Source organism: Hippocampus zosterae, chromosome 6 (assembly GCF_025434085.1).
Source record: "Hippocampus zosterae strain Florida chromosome 6, ASM2543408v3, whole genome shotgun sequence".
Classification (NCBI taxonomy): Eukaryota; Metazoa; Chordata; class Actinopteri; order Syngnathiformes; family Syngnathidae; genus Hippocampus; species Hippocampus zosterae.
Window position 1 is genome coordinate 13,685,274 of NC_067456.1, and position 17,292 is coordinate 13,702,565.

Here is a 17,292-nt window from a genome sequence, read left to right on the forward strand (position 1 = left end):
TAAAAATAATATAACTTTTAATACCAACATTTACAAAGAAGCAGAGTAGAGAACACTAAGTCAACATTTGCATGTTTGGCACAGTTTTTACACTAGATGCCCTTTCTGAAGCATCCCACCCATTTCCTAAAGGTGGGACATCCACCCTGACTGGGATTTGAACCCTGAACCCCCTGTCCAAAGGCAGCAGTGTCAGCCATCATCAATGTTTTCTCAGAATGTTACATTAAATTTCCTTCAATTCCAGTAGACAAAATTGTCCAAAATGATGACCATAACCCTTTCATGCATCGTGTAACCTGTTAACGTGATAAGCTGTCCAATGTAGTAACCACTGTCCTCGTAGGGTTAAACACATTAGCCCATCCAAATCCAAGTTTCAATTGCTCATAATCCACACCCAGTGAGTGGATTAGGAAAAGTACCCAGCATTTTATTTATTTATTGGGTGTGGAGTAGTCTACTATTTTTGCTACCTGTAAGGAAGATGAACAACATTAGGTTTTGGGCCAGAGTTGATCTAACACGTCTGAGGTGTCGATGCGGTTTGAAATGTGGCGCTTGTAAAGACTACATCATATCAACTTCATCAGACCCCTTTCACTGACCTCATCGGTGACCTCTTTTGCGCCGCCTGAAAACATCTGTGGCCCTTATGAGTTTTCACCCCTTAAACCGGAGTTCCTCTTTGATCCTGACATATACGGCCTGCTTTAATGCACCTATACTCAATCAACGTTTCCCTGTACTGTATTTTGGAGAAAAAAAAAACACTCCCTTTTCAGAAAGATGTACTTTGTTTAACACTCACTGGAGTCTTGGCAGCCTCATAGTATACATGATCTCATTGGGAATTAGGTCATCATTTGGCTCTGTTGGTGTATTCAGATGACTGACTTTGGCCTATTGTCAATGTTCATCGCCAAATCCAGAAAGTTGTTACAGTCCACACAATATCCAACAAATAGTAACAATCAATTGGCAGCACAGTGAAACTTGGTTAGCCCTCAGTGATGGGGCAAACGCTTGTGCTGAAGGGCAACATGTGATTTTTTTTCCCCCATAAATGAGTTCAAATAAAAGATTGCGTATGCTATAAATTATTTTATTAGTCTAATAATTTCTTTGCATTTTTCATGTTAATTCTAGCAAATGTAACTAACGATGTTCAATTAAAAAAAAAACAAGAACATAATTATTTGAGTGGTATTAGTTCAAGCTGACCGTGTTTGTCTATTTTTGTGACTTAGATGAAGATCAGAAAACATTTTATGACCAGTTTATGCAGAAATCCAGGTCATTCCAAAGGCTTCACATACGTTTTCTTGGAACCACAAATGACTTTACGTATTTATCACAATTTGGGGCAATTCTTTTTTTTTTTTTCAAAGGTAATAACAGTGGCACATAGTGAAAATGTTTCATGTATTTACAATGGTATTTCGTTCCCTTCCTTTATTAGGCAAGATTTTAACTTGTTATTCACTACTCAAAGATGTGAACAAGCTTATCCATCCAAAAAGTATTTATTGGAATAAATCTGTGAAGTATCCATTGCCGGTATTTCTTCTTAACGTGACCTCACAAAGACAACAAGTGGACTTCTTTTTTATAACACCAGCTGGGAATCCCAGCCTGGGATGCGCAATAGTGTCCCACAAATATTGGCAACGTCGGTTACTTGAAAGAATAGTTCTTCTCCGTAATAACATGGGATTCAAACCTGGCATACAGTGTTCCGATTACATGCACCAATTGATATTAAGGCTTGATTGCTGAAGCAAGATGAATGTCAAAAGCAAACGGAATTAAAAATGGTAACAATAGCAGCTCCTGTTCCTTCACTAACGGGTATGAATTCCAGCATTCTCTCTCCTTGTCAGCATCTAATACCTCTACAGTGTGACATGATGCCATGGAAGTGACAGTGTGCGTGAGCCATCTAAGGCCTTGGCGCATCTTACATATGGCTACAACCCCCCCCCCCCAAAATAAAAATAAAACAAAAAGAAATTCATCCCATCACATGCATATCAAATACACAGATTTTGGTTTCCAACTTCCCAAAGCGTGTTTGGTTTTCCAGGACTTTTTTTTTTCCCCTCGACAAAAGACTAACGTTTACATTTCAAATCATAGGGTAACAATACAAAACTCTTGATTTCTCATAAGAAAAATGAAAAAAATATATAAAATCACTTGCTACAAATGGTCCCAATATTGCATTAGCAGTAGTGAAGATGGAATGGTGTGGGCTGGCAGTAACTTCATCTCACTGATATCACTTCATCGTGTAGTACGAAATAAAGTACAGAATCAAGTCTTGTTCTTGTGCATGAACAAGAATCAATCAACAAAAAAATGTGACAATTGTGTAATTTATACATACTGTATACTTAAAAGAAAGAAAAAAAAAAGAGTATAAATAAAGAACGTAACTTTTCCATTTGACCATGAAGAAGAGATGCGCACGTAAATTCAACAGCATTGATGACTGTGCCCCGAAATAATTTCACATTTCAAATATTTGCTGCCAAATAGAAAGAAAGACACCAACTAAATTGCTAATGAAAGCACTTGGAACAAAAAAATAAAAAGAGGCAAAATGTTCAAAGTTTCATTGGTCAGTAACGTCGCATCCAAGATGCTCTCAGTAAAACGAACTCATCTCACTGCTTTGCTGCATTAATCGGAACGAAGAACCTCCTTTTCGATCGATGCCATTAGCGCACAAGAGTTGGAGCAAGGTGGATAATGCGAGTGCCAGCCCAGACCACCACCAGTCTACAACAACACTAAGAAAAGATACAGAGAGATGAAGCAGCCAGATATGAGTAAAATGGATAAAAGAGGACGAATGGAACCGGACATGTTACTCTTCTTTCCCTTGCCGTAGGGCAGGTGACGAGTGGGCCCTTTCACTCCACCGTCACTGACTTGGCCAAGTTCCGTGGACAGTCCACCTAAAAGTACACAGCGCAGTCTAGTTTCATCTTAAGCATTTCACACTTTTAGTTTATAACTCTCGTAAGGACAACTCAAGAGTTTTGAATTCACTAACTTTCATCTTTGTGATTCACATGCCGTAAGACGGACGGGCTGTATCTATACTGTTGAAATCAGCAGTTCAATAGTTCTGTAATAAATACTAACTGCAATTCAACTTTCTGCCACTCTGCTGTAAGGTGGAGCCTTGGCTCTGAGGTCCAACTTTCTCCATTAAAATGTTTACCAAAAAATGCACTAAGTAACAAGTACACAGTATGTGCCAGGTATGGTGCACAAAAAAAGTCGAAACCCCCCTGTTCAAATAATAGGTTTGAGTGACATGTATACATAAAAAAATGAGCCCAGGATAAATCATTTCAAAACTACTCCCAATGTTAATGGGACTTACAGTGCCATGAAAACGTATTTTCCATCTTCCTGATTTCTGTGTTCTTTGCGTATTTATCACACACAAAGATTTCAATTCATCAAACCAATTTTAATATCACACAGAGACAACCCAAAGAACTACTAAATGTGAATTTATTGAGGCACCAAAGAAAAAAAAAATTCAAAACCTACTTGTCCCTATGTAAAAAAGTAATTGCCCCCTAATAATGGGACCCAACATTTACTAACCAGTCCCCGATGGCACGGAGTGGTCAACTCGCCTGTGTTGTGGGCGTGCAGCGTGGGATCGGATCCCGCTCAGTGACGGTGTGAATGTGGGTGTGAATGGTTGTTTGTCTCTATATGTGCCCTGCAACTGACTGGCGACCCATCAGCATGTAGGCTACCTTCTGCTCAGAGTCAACCCTCCGCGACCCCCTTCAGGATAAAGCGGATCAGAAAATGGATGGACATTTATTCAACACATTAGCCAGTCACTTGACCAACTTCTGAGTGTCAACTGTCATTAATATTGTCAAGATCTTGTTTATAAATGTAAATCAGCGTTCCTTTGCTGGACAGTCACCTGTACTTGTCCAATCGTGTCTGCGGTCCAAAGTGATATCAAAGAATGATACGGTTGTGGTCGGTGGCCGCGTCGAGGCAAAAACACTTTGCAGATGTTGGCGCGGGCAAGACTAATGCACTTACGTCAAAGCCTCGGAGTACGGCCAGATGGAAAGAGAGTAGCTGCAGGGGGATGACACTCAGGATGCCCTGCAGGCAGTCAACGCAGTGAGGCACTTTGATGGTGCGGCACGAGTTGCTCATGCTCTCGTAATCGTCTCTGTCGCAGATCACGATTGGGCGGCCCTGTCAAAGCAGGAGGGGGAGAAAAAAAAACCCCATCTCGTAAAATGGAATTAAAAATTGTTCCATCACTGTCACACCTCTGATAAAACTAATGTGCTCCAGTTGTCCAACAGAGATGTCGTCATGTTACAACAAGAGGTGAGCTACAGGCCACAGAATTTTATTTATCCCATTTGTCCAAAAAGCAATATGAGGTGCATGTTTTCCATCCAGAAATCCCAAAGAGCGAAAAAAAAAAAAACAAGAAAGGTGCTAGAGTAAAGTGAGCATCGTGCATAGTTGGGGACATTGGCAAACTCTGATAAGTTCTGGTTTTGAAAAAAAGTCAGCTTTTATGAAGTGGTTTTCCTGTACTGCAAACTCACTGCCAGTAAAGTACGAAGGATTTTTAACAAAAATGAAAATGGAAAAAAGCTACACTTGCTATGGACACAGCAATGGTGGTGGTGGTGGGGGGGGGGCCTTAATGGTTAACGAACAGCATTACATTTTGTGTGTGTGTGTTTTTTGGGAGGGGGTGGGGTTCACTGATTGTTACAGGCCGTCTTACCTGGCGGGCAACGACTTGCTGCAGGGCGTTCTGACATTTGACGTACGTGTGGTCCTTCATGATGATCATGATGACTGGCATGAGATTGTCCACAAGCGCCAGAGGGCCATGCTTCAACTCCCCAGCCAGGATGCCCTCAGAGTGCATGTATGTGATCTCCTTGATTTTCTGGGTAGGACATCACCAAAGTTCAAAACTTCAACACTTACTAAGAACTTCATTACTCCGAAAGGAATCAAATGCGCTGTTGGTCCTTTAGGCAAATACAAAAGCATATTTTTGCAGGAGCTGAAATGAGTGACATTTTCCATGTATAGGTACTTCCCTCCAGAGACATTGGACACGTTACACATTGAAAGAGCTCATAAGTGAAGAGAAAAATAAAAACAAAACAAAAGAAAGATAATGACTATGAAGCGAGTCAGGAAAGGACGTTTGTTTTCTCACCAGGGCTCCTTCCAGGGAGGTAGCATAATGGTAACCTCTACCCATGATCAGTACGCTCTTCTGCTGGTACAACTCTGTCGCCAGCTTCTGGATCTCATCATCCAAACCAAGAACCTCCTTGATCAGGTCTGATACACATGGGAGGGACACAAATTCGGATTTGAAAACTTAGAAACATGCAGTGCAAAAGGCACGTGTGAAGTGTCAGATCGGAATGTTGACAATGAGCGGCAGAGTGGCCAGGCAGTCTTTTGCTGGTAACTTTACCGTTCAGGACACGCCATCATCTGCTTCAAATTCAAAAAGGCATGCGAGTGAAGACCCGCACCCCTCCCTCTTTCTCTTCATGATCCTCATTGTCATTATTTAGAGTTGCAGAAAATGAATCTGACTTTAAGGCATTGCTTGAAATGCGGACAAAATGTTGCCTGGCTGGTTCTATAAACTCGGCAGCCACAAATGATGCGGTGCGCTTCTACATATTGAAAAGGCATCACTCGGTGGTCAGTCACATCTCAACACTTGAATATTCATGAGGGACATTTGAACTTTGAGGGCATAATTCAAACAGTTAACACTTATGAAATCAGTTCCAGAATGCATGGTCAACAAGTAAACTGTTCAATTTCATTGAGCGAGACTTGGTAGTTTTCAAGATAATTGCTATTAACTCTTTCATTCCACAAGACGTACTTGTACGACGTTTTAAAATTAGGCCCCGCCTCCCAAGGACATACTTGTACGTCTAAATCTTTTTTTTTTGCGTCATAGAGAGGAGGAGGGTCTGATGCAATCAGTGTAAATCATGTAAAGAAAGCGACCAATAGGTGGCAGTGGTGCCTCACGTGATTGAAATGCACGCTTTTACAAGAAGCTCTTTTTCTCCGTTTTTTGCCCAGGAATCACCATTTCCATGAACCTTAACCACTTTGTAATGCCGATTGCTGAAGATTGGAAAAAGATATTTTACAATAATTTTTTTCTGCTGAAAGAAGAGAGTCCAACCTTTATTTTGGTAGGCTCCATGTTTATATAACATGAGAACCGAGTATTCTGTGGGCCTTGCAAGATCAATCAAAATCCAGTCAAACGCTGGAATTGAGGGGGTTGCTCCAGTGAAAATGGCTGTGATTGAATGAGTTAAAATTGTCAAATTTTACAAACAATAAAACTTTCATATGCACCTGTTGATGATAAGTTCTTGTTACGCTTATTAAATTTGGGATGAATCCAGTGAACCAAATGAAGTTTCCAGTCTGTTGTAATCAGTACAAGTCAGCAAAGCAACACCTTTGACTTACCCGGAAGCACCTTCAAGCCCTGAATGATCTCACGGCGTCTTGGCTGCATGGAAATCCTGTCGGCGCACATCAGAAGAGCAAACATGACCAGGGCCACAAACTGGCTTGTGTAGGCCTGCGCACATGGGGGGGGGAGAAAGGATGTAATAAAGTTGTGAGTGCAGCCTTTCGTTTCTGCAGACGCATAAAACAAGCGGTTGGGACCAATGACATTCACGAGCAAAGATCTCTGACTGTTTGGCATGACATCCGTTTTGAAATCCCTAAAAAAATGACACCCAAAAAGGAATACGATCCCATTGAAAGCAACATTTTTGAGACGATGATCTCTTTTCTGCCATTCTGATAATGAATTCCGTCTCCATCTAATAATGCACAACAGATGAGACATGCGAGGCGAGGTGAGTGCAGGCAAACATGGAGCTCAGTCGAAACCGGCGCTCATCCTGGAACAAATGCTTGAAACGTGGGGATACGGAGCAGCGCGTCACAAAAGTCTTCAGTGCCCTGACGCCTGGTGTCATCAACGATGTGCTGATTGTTCCTTCAACTCGCCGCATAAAGAGGCCTTCGGTGCGCATTTGAGAAAGACGATGTCCACCTGAAGCCAGTTCATAACATAAGACCCGTTCGCTGCCAATAAAATAATAGGAAAAGCCTTTGTTTTTTAAACTACTGTCCCTCAGACCTCTGACTGAATGTGCTGCCCAAAAATGTGATCAACTGCGGTACACAGTGTGATTCATGTGGAACAGAGTGAACTGTATCTAAGAATGCTGACTATGCTACTCTGCAGCTGACCTGACAAACTACATTAGGTCTCAGCGTTCGGCAATTAAAATCCATGACAAAAAACATTTAAGATGCTCATTTTAGAATGTTGCATCTCATTTTTATGAATTGTACATACAGCACATCACATTATAGTGTGCCTAAATTGCAGCGGTGGGATGTGACACATGTTCTCCAGTAATTTTGGGGAGGTTGTGCCGCACCGTTTGGTCTGGATGTTCTGCCCAGACAGCCAAGCAGTAAATGATGGCGTCTCTGAGGCGTGCTCGTAGGCTCTGGAGCAGCACCACCAACGTCCTAAGTGTGTGGTGCTTGTTTTCTTTGAGTACATGTTAAAGGTCAACTATGAAGTAACTTTAAAAGATCCCAAATGAAATATTTTTATCTCACAAGTAACTAACAAAACACATTGAATAAAGCGTGACAGAAAGAATTTCGATTTCTTAAATTTGACAAAGTACTGTCATCGGATTCCCAAAGTGAGATACTGACGAGCGACAAACCCAGAAGTGTGATGTCACTTGAAGACAATAGCGGGTCTTTCGACAGACTAAAGAGCTTATTCATAGATGCCTTTAAAAATAATAATAATAATTTAATTTGTGATTTAACCAATTATTTAAAAAAAATAAAAATCTTTTTAAATGCATACAAAAGTACTACTACATTTTATTTTATTAACAATATATCAATTAAAGTATTTAAAAAAAACTAATACACAAGTACGTCTACATTTTAACTAACCAATTTTGAGAAAACATCTAAATTAATCAAAAAAACTATTACATGACTTTTGATCATGTAAATGCAAGTACCGTATGTAGTGTCCACTGTAGTGGCTAACGTACTTGTACTGTCATAGAGTTAATGTTGAAAGGTTTAAACCTTGTCTGTACAGTGTACATTTTTTAATCATTAAAAAAATCTATTCTACTATTTTATTATATCCTATGCAATAGATTGTTTAGAAATCTGAGGTGTACCATCCTGCAACATGTTGTATTTAACCTCAGAGAGTAAATTTTGAAATAAGCTTTGTAATCTAACTTTAAAAAACAAAAAACAAAGTTCTCCTGCCTCACCTTCGTGCTGGCCACACCGATCTCAGGTCCGGCATTGATGTGGACTCCACAGTCAGTCTCCCGGGAGATGGAGCTGCCCACTGTGTTAGTGATGCCCACTGTCAGAGCCCCTCTTTCCTTGCAGTAGCGCAGGGCCATCAGGCTGTCAGCAGTCTCCCCTGAGGGATGAAACATCGGGGGAAAACTAAGTCATCCTGACTGTTAGTTTGGTAGAAAATGACTCGTATAAGGCTGTAATTAAGCAAACCTCAAAGAAACCCCACGATGGAGATCACACAAAAGAAGATAAACAAATTACTAAGCAATACACAGACTGGCTCCCTGACACGGAAAGTGGTGAACAAACAAGGCCTAGGCACTAGATCAATCCTCACCTGACTGGCTAATAAAGAAGCAAACGTCATCTCGGAAGACGGGTGTGTTCCGGTCCAGGAAATCGCTGGCCAGCTCCACCATCACGGGCAGCTCTGTTAGCTCCTCCAGGACCTGACGGGTCTGTCGGAGCAGCAAATTATGAAATCACCACCAGGCATCAGGTCAGAACAAGTTGTTAGCAGGCCGAGCCAATGTGTTGAACGGTGAAAATTTACACCAAAACTGTCTGTCTACTCACCGCGACGCCAGCATTGTAGCTGGTGCCGCATGCAATAAGGATCAGGCGTCGACATCTCTGGATCTCTTTGATGTGGTCCTTCAGTCCACCCAAGGTCACTGGGAACAAACCAAACAACCAATCCATCATTCTGCCTAACCACTTTCCACATCATTAAAACGCAACTATGACAGTGCTGAGAGGAGTCAGCCACTCACCAAGTCATTCTTCATGTGTTTATGTTTTCACATGGTTTCTAATCCCTCACAGTCAACCCCTGCTGATTTGTGACTCGCAATTTTTTTCACTCAAAAAGAAAAATGTATCTATTTGCGCATACTGTATCCGCATATATTTGTGCTCTTAACATCATAAAATCACACCCAAAAAGCCTACTTTATACATTTAATTTCTGTGGAACCTACCTGCGCCTATTTGCATTTTTTCCCCCCAGAAAAAGCGGATAAATGTCACAAGATGTTTCCAAAGCCCTGTCTAATAGGAAAGTAGTACATTGGTGTCAATGACCTACGGCTGGAGAATTCATTGTAATTTAATCGTGACTTTAATTTTGGCTTCTCACAATCATAAAAACATTACAATCGAAGAAAATAATTAACGCGCGGTTTGTTTTGGGAAGTTTGCCAATTGTGATTGTGAAAACACCCTGAATACATAGAGCAAGCATGTGGCAAATGTTATTGTGCTCTGCCTGAGCACACCTTAAGATGTTTCATGACGAACTGTAACAAACTGTGTTGAAGTGATAAGCTCGACTGAGAGTGGAGCTAAGTTTAGACTTATGAGTCAGTATTCGCCAAAAGCGCATCGACATGCGCCTCACCCCCCCAAAATTCAACCATTTGTAAGATACTAGTTATCAAAAGTAACACGTTAAATGAATTTTAAAAATACATAAGTGTTTTGGAATCATAGTTTTTGGTATATTTATTGTTTAAACTAGTAGCATATACATAAACATTCTTGGGGTCGGGTGTCAATTACTTTTGCTAGTCATATGAGGGCTCAGTGTCGTCCCTGCGACTAGTGAGGGTCCACCGTTGTCATCTCAAGTTATGTGCAGATATATGGTAATGTCTATTTGTCAAATATGCGAGTACAGTTGTTGGGATGGACAATGATCATCAATCCATCAGAACTCCAGTAAGATGCAGATCTGAGGCAAGCTATCTAACCTGTATTGTCATCAAAGTTGACTCTTCCTCTCATGGTGTTGACCACAGACTCAGGCTGCTCAAAGATTTCCTTTTGCATGAAGGAGCTGAAATTACCTGTGGTGTAAGGGTAAGATAAAGAAACAGTCGTAACACTGTTAAAAACTGCTCCTGAAAAACAATGATGGCCATTTACTCTAGAAGGTATGGTTGACAAACATTAAGCTCCAGCGCAGCAGTGAAAATTTCAGGGGTTACACTAAAACACATGCTTGATACATCGGGTAAAACAAACGTTTTCCATCAAGAAAAACAAAGGCGGGACAAGAGGGAGTTGATGTTGTTCCATCCCTAACAAACTGCAACAGTGAAATGTGTGTTTTTCAGTTTCCCCTGCAAGAAATTTGGGTCATGCGAATTAGGTTAGTCAGCAGATCGCTTCCAGAAGCGGCTGAGAAATGATTGGACCACAAAGGAATGTGCGAGTGAGCCAACAGCAGCTAATTTCTGCTCTCTGCTGGACAAAAGCGGTACAACTAGGGAATGGACACCAGTCTGTTGTGCAGATATGTCAACAGAATCGGTGATGCATTACACTTTGCTCAAAAATGCTAATCGGTCAATGGCACTTTTGTTCAAATAAAATGTAGGATGCATGCTCCATACAGGGTACAAAAAATGTCAAAACAGAAGTTTCAATTACAGGCATTCTTGATGGGAGTATGGACCGCCTCATGCCAGATCATTCAGAGCCATTCAGCGTCATAATTATCATTCGACAGTATGCAATAATAGGTTTCAAAATGGCGTGTCGCGCATTGTACCGGCGCCTACGATAGAAGTACTGCACAGAGAAAGGCAATACCTGATGCAGGAGCAAACAATTTAGGGACCTTCAACTCACCTTTCATGATTTGCTCCAACTCCATCTGAAGGGTCTGGATAGCGCGGGCAGGGTAGTCCCCGGCACGGCGTTTTATCCTGTGGATGGACAGCCTTCCCTCGGTCACAGCGGCCACGTCATCATCCTCTAGGAAGATCACCCGATTTGTGTGCTCTATAACCGCACTGTGGTCACAAACACAAGAAACACAATATTGATTCCTGTTCTGATGACACCACGGAAGCGTGGAAAGACGGTGCTTTGGAGTTGAAAAGGATGGCTGCAAGGACACGGGGATGCGCTTACCTTGCATCAGAGGCAAAGTAATACTCAACAGCTTTCTCATCCACAGGGAACAGGCTGGTATCCTGGTCGACTCTGGGGAGGGAACTGCAGCTCTTCTCTTTGGCAGCTGAGAAAAATAAACGTAACTACTCGGTCTAAATCCAACTGGGAAATTCTAAGAGACAAACATAGCTTGAAATGGCACTTACATGAGCGGTAGACCACGGGAATATGGTCTGTTGAGAGCTTGTGGTCACTTCGCACGCCGATCAACAGAGGACTTCCCCTCCTGTACATAGGAAGAAATTTTGCTGGAGCGCAACGTGTTGATAAGAAAGATAAAAAGTAGCTTCAATTGTGGGGGGAACTAACATGAATTTCAAGACCAGAGTTTTCCAACTGGGGGTACATGAGCAAATGGTAGGGTATACATGGAAACATTTAATAATTCATGGACCAGATCAATAACCTGTAGCACAGCCGCTCCAAAAATCACAACAGCGGCGTGTCAACTCGAGTGTCTCATAAAAAGCTCAGATGAGTGATGAGGACAAAAGTAAAAATTTTGTGGGTGCGAATATTATTCTTGTTCAGTGTTTTGTTACTATATTTAGACTTTAAATGGGACTTAATGGTACTCAAAAGAGTGACAAAGGTTATTAAAATTATGTATAACAAAGGCATTTTTTTACATTTAAATGTATATTTGTTTTCAAAGCAAGATACATTTTGAACAGTTGAATTTGAGTTCTAAAAACATTAATCGAGAATTCATTGTTCAAACTAGGGAAATGAATTAAAAATGACTTCACTTTGCTAATTAGTTGTGCAACGTTCTACTTTTGGAGAATCATCAACATGTGACAAAAAGATTTGGGTGGGTACACAAACCAGAAAAGGTTGGCAAGCACTGTTGTAGACTCCCAGGTTTTAGTACCAACATACAGTTTCAATAAATAGTGAGAGCTTACCTTGTGACAACTGCCTCGGCAGGATAATGAACACTCTTAAAGACCAGCGCAAAAGCACCTTCCTGAAAAGTATAGCGAGCAATATTTCATTTGATGATCAATAATCGTGTATGTGTGTGTATCCTTACCAGTTGCTGTGTTACCCTTTCCACCAGAGTGGCAAAAGTGATGTCATCATTCTCCCGGTTGTCGTACATGTACTTCACCAGCTTGGCAATGGACTCGGTGTCGGTCTCTGACTCGAACTCATAGCCTTTGCTCATCTGTGGGGTGGGAGTAAAGAGTACATTCCTGTCCGGGTCATATGTGAGGATAATAATGATGAATGAAGAAGAAAAAGTTGTGCTCACCAGGAATTTCCTCAGATCTTTATAGTTTGTGATAATGCCATTGTGAATAACAATGAACTCTGCGGAGCATAAAGAAAAGCAATGATCCCTGAGTCATTGTGACCCAATGACTCATTCGATTTACTTTCTCGAAAATCATTCATTCATTCATTCATTGGATAGTACTATATACTAAATAAAAATATGCATACTGTTGGTCCCACCCAAAGATCTAAACATTTTGCTCTTTACAGAAAATGCTTCATATTCAGAAAACCAGTCAGAACTTCATATGACCATAATTTTACTCACGCACCCTAGGAAAATAAATTATCGCTGCACAAGCTTTTGTTGTGAACAAACTATGGCAAACGTGCAATAATCATGCCGCATAATCATCAGCTTGATCACGCCTGTGAGGTGAATGGATTCTCTCAACAAATGAAAAGTGCTCACGAACATATTTTGAACACTCTCCGAAAGAAATGGGCCTTTTGTGCAAATAAAGTCCTCGATCTTTGGGGTTTAGCTGACCAAACACTGTAATAAAAGCAAATGCATTCATATTTTTGTTCAGTGTAGAAATAGCCAAGATAAAAATAATAGGATCTGATGAATGAATTCACTATTTAGATGATGAGCAAATTACTCACCATTGGTCTTGTCTGATCTGTGCGGGTGACTATTGAGCGGGCTTGGCTCTCCATGGGTAGCCCAGCGGGTGTGAGCAATGCCGAGGTGAACATCCAACTCCACCTCCAGATCCAGGTCATGCTGTTCTATATAAAAAAAAAACTACTTGAACACCCAAAATCAAAACAGTGGCCCATTCGGGAGAAGTTCTTTCATTGTCATGTGATAAACTACTCTCAGCTTACTGTGGATCTCCTCGTCAAGAGCCTTCACTTTTCCACGCTGCTTGATCAACTGGATGGACTTGGCATTGGTTTCCCACTCCTTTATGTTTCCGCCATCAATGCCAACACCTGAAAATAAACAACAAAAAACACTTGAACACTTAACGCTGTCCATACAACTAGAGCGTCCACTGATATTTAATTTACAAAAGGGGAGGATTCATTATATGCACAATAATTCAATTTTAATCACTGTCGGAGAGGATTTTATTTTTAATAACAATCAGATGATTATTCACACTGGAGTGTGAATAATCCACTGATTGTAAAAATAATCCACTCCACAGCGGTGGCTGTTGTTTTCGCCAGAAGGGGCCACCATTATGTAAGAAAAAAAATTGGGCTGACAAAACTTCGGGAGATTTTTTTTTTTAAACAAAAGGCTGTTGTTAAACAAACAACAACCACACTTTAGCCGCAGTGAAGGATCTGGTGGTGGTGGGGGTACCAGACTTTGGTTCTTTTCTATTAAGTCAGAACTGAGCTTTTAGTCAAGGTGGAGGGACTTGTCAACACTTCAAAGTTACATGCAATTGGCTTGTGACAAGTCGACGGCATACCCTGCCTCTTGCTCCAAGTCAGCTGGGATCATCACATTACATCAAACCTTAAGGACAACTGGGTGTTCATTTTCTATATCCACAACAACAATTGTGTTTTTGCGAATAGCAGCAGCTATGTCATATCAAGGTAACTGTTCTCTGGGTCGACAGCAAAGAGATAGCCAAGAATAAACAAACGTTGCTGATAACTGTTTTCTCATCTGACTCACCGGCAGAGTCATAGCCTCGGTACTCCAGACGCCGCAGGCCTTTGAGGAGGATTTCAAGGATCTCACGGCGAGTCCTTGGTACATGGTAGTTAAGATAGGCGAAGATTCCTGCAGGGGGTTGGGGGAAATAGCATTAACATTGATGACACTGATCAATGATGTTAAGCAAGGCTAGGCGGTATTCTCCTTTAGTGCAGTTTCACAAAAGTGCCTCACCATTTGCGGGAAGTTAGAGGCATGTCCATATTTCTACACATCTATTTTTAGCATACTGTACATCTGATAAAGTCACCAACTATTGCCCTCCTTGTTCATCTGCCATTACATTTCTTAGAGGAACTGATAAAATGCACCACGTGTTGGACGGGTTAGACTATACAATCAGAACAACATCACATTCTTCCACCAATATATTTGGCAGCAAAAATGAAAAGCACATCACTTGCTGACGTGTTAGAGGGTACACGAACCAGTCTTGTGAATATTACTGTGCTTTGCAACCTGTTTTTGGACAAAGGCATGTGTCAAGTAGCACCGTGTGTGTACAGTCGGTATTGTGTGAGCTATAAGCAAACAAAATATGGAGGGAAAACCCCACAAAAGAAGCAACAAAGCACAGAACCTCATATGACAAACACAATATACTTCATTTTGCAGACGGACTTTTTTTTAAATCGCAAACGAAATCAAGGAAAGTAAAAAGACTGTCACCATAAAAATAATGTGCATCAACTGTAGAGACAATGTTTGAAATAAAATTTTAATATGTCTGTCCAAATAAAAATCCCATCATAAGGACGTTAAACATTGCAAGTTTCAATGTAGAGCTATCTGAAAATTATATGTACTTCTGTATTGCAATGAAACACAGACACACACATTATATAATTTTTTTTTTACTTGAGGATCACTCTTTCAGCAAATATTTGACTTCACCAACATGCCCAGTGATAGTAATCGCTGTGTACACTTGGTCAAACAGCTAAGCACTCATGAAGCAGTAGCAGAGGACAGCTAAGTATAACAGGGCTTTCATTCAGAAGCGAAGGTGCTATGAGGGGTTTTCCTTTTTTTTTTAAGGAGCAGGAGATACACTCACGGGACACTTGCACTCTAATATGAACACACGTTTAAGTTATACAAAACAATACCAATAGACAACACAACGAATAAAAAAACAAAAAAACAACATTTTCAAAATGGGGGTGGAAGAAGCAGAGTTAAACTGATTCAATGCTTTTATACAAAATAAAAGCAGCAATATAAAAAAAAAACAACAACAACCCCACACTTATTACTGTCTGGAAAAACAACACTTCAAAGTGACTTTTCATTTCCCCTCTTCCTTTCAAATGTGTCAGCTGGGCTCATGTATGTCAATGTACCACTGTATGGTGATTTGTCGACATGGTGGAAATGTTTCAAAGGTGTTTTTTTTCCCAAGCCATATTTTGCAGAGGTCACCATGCCTTACCTGTACAAATGTACATGAGAGAATTCTTGAGAGCTGGAGAAGGTGCACTGCTGCTCATCAAACTATGCATTTTGACAGCCTGTTTTATGACGTTAAAAGATTATTGAACTTTTTCGTTGCTCATTTTCAGGACAGTGTTTATATACATTTGATTTATATTTCTTTTTACAGGAGGAAGCAGTTTTCCCATCGCTATAGGGAAAAAAATCATTTCTCTCAATTTGTAAAAAATGATGGAAGTTAAAGCTAGGAGAGGGAATTACTGTAAAAATGTTTCAAATCTTATTGGTATCAGGATAATTGTAAATTGCTTTTCTGTATATAAGCAAGGGGGAAGTGTGAGTGAGTAAGTGGGTTCTGATATAGGTTTATATTTTAAGGCCATATTGCCCAGCCCTTCGAGATCGTTGACGATGCGCTACTCAGTGTCGTTTCCGATTATAACCTAATATTTAAACCATACCATAAACCATTGTGACAAGGAAAAAAGTACAACAATCTGTGACGGTGACATTGGACACACCAAACTTCATTCCCCAAACTTAAACAGCCAGCTGAATGATTATTTCCACACTCCACACGACCTCACGTCTCTCGTTGCCGGCATTTGCTCCTTCTTTGTTCAGTCGATCGGCAAAGTTGACTCGGGCTTATAAATGACTAAATGGTTGTACAATTGCTTTAAATTAATGAGGGGCAGATTGAAAGTTAAAATGAATGTAGCTTTACTACGAACGGCGCCAATTAGCCAACGAACGTGATAGCTAGGTGGTACCACAGTCTGTCGTGATGACTTCCTTACATCCACTAAATTATTTAGTTTTGACATTCAAATCTTGCAAACAAATGCTACATGGTGAATTCAAATCCAGCATTGTTGATTTAACATTATAGGGACCACGCAGCATCACGTTTCTGACTGAGTTAGCGCACTTGGTTAGCCACCTGTGCATAATTCAAACAGACTCCGAGAAATATAAGATTATTTATGTCATATGGATTGTCGCGGTCATCCGACAGTTTCTGATAAAGATTCAGATTACCTATTAAATGGGTAAAATACATAAATACATCCAGCACTCACCACACATGACTTCTATTCGGCTGCCAGTTTCTGTCACTCAGGCAGCTTAAAACGCCTGTCAAATACCCTCCGCCTTTCAGATTTTTTTGGACAAATCAGAGTTGTAAGGCAACTTTTGCATCTTTTGTGATTGGCCAATGTGGTCTGTCAATCAGGCCGTGCCTTTCACGTTGGCTTTTGTGACGTGGCAAAACGGATGTGGATGCGTGTTCCGCCTCTACGTCAGCATCACTGCACAGCAGGCCTTTTTTAATTCAATTTGCCAAATAAATCAATGCCCCCGTCTTCGTAAACGAAACATTACAATCCACAAAATAGTTACACCATATCTTAAAATGGAATGATTCTTCATTTCTCTCTTCACAAAATGTAGTACATACAGGAAGT

General features: G+C 40.7%; 1 protein-coding gene across 1 annotated transcript; it reads right to left on the minus strand.

Annotated features, from left to right (window-relative positions):
- Positions 1-1,507: 1,507 nt before the first annotated feature.
- gfpt1 (glutamine--fructose-6-phosphate transaminase 1) lies at positions 1,508-17,006 on the minus strand. The gene is made up of 19 exons (XM_052067632.1): positions 16,906-17,006; positions 14,348-14,455; positions 13,537-13,644; positions 13,312-13,437; positions 12,680-12,738; positions 12,458-12,592; positions 12,330-12,391; positions 11,568-11,647; positions 11,380-11,485; positions 11,095-11,258; positions 10,212-10,307; positions 9,037-9,134; positions 8,798-8,918; positions 8,424-8,581; positions 6,550-6,664; positions 5,249-5,376; positions 4,802-4,969; positions 4,090-4,251; positions 1,508-2,963 (listed from the first exon to the last, which is right to left on the minus strand). The coding sequence occupies exons 1-19, from the start codon at positions 16,910-16,912 to the stop codon at positions 2,919-2,921; spliced, it is 2,046 nt and encodes a 681-aa protein (XP_051923592.1). The 5' UTR covers positions 16,913-17,006; the 3' UTR covers positions 1,508-2,918.
- Between the last annotated feature and the right edge of the window lie 286 nt (positions 17,007-17,292).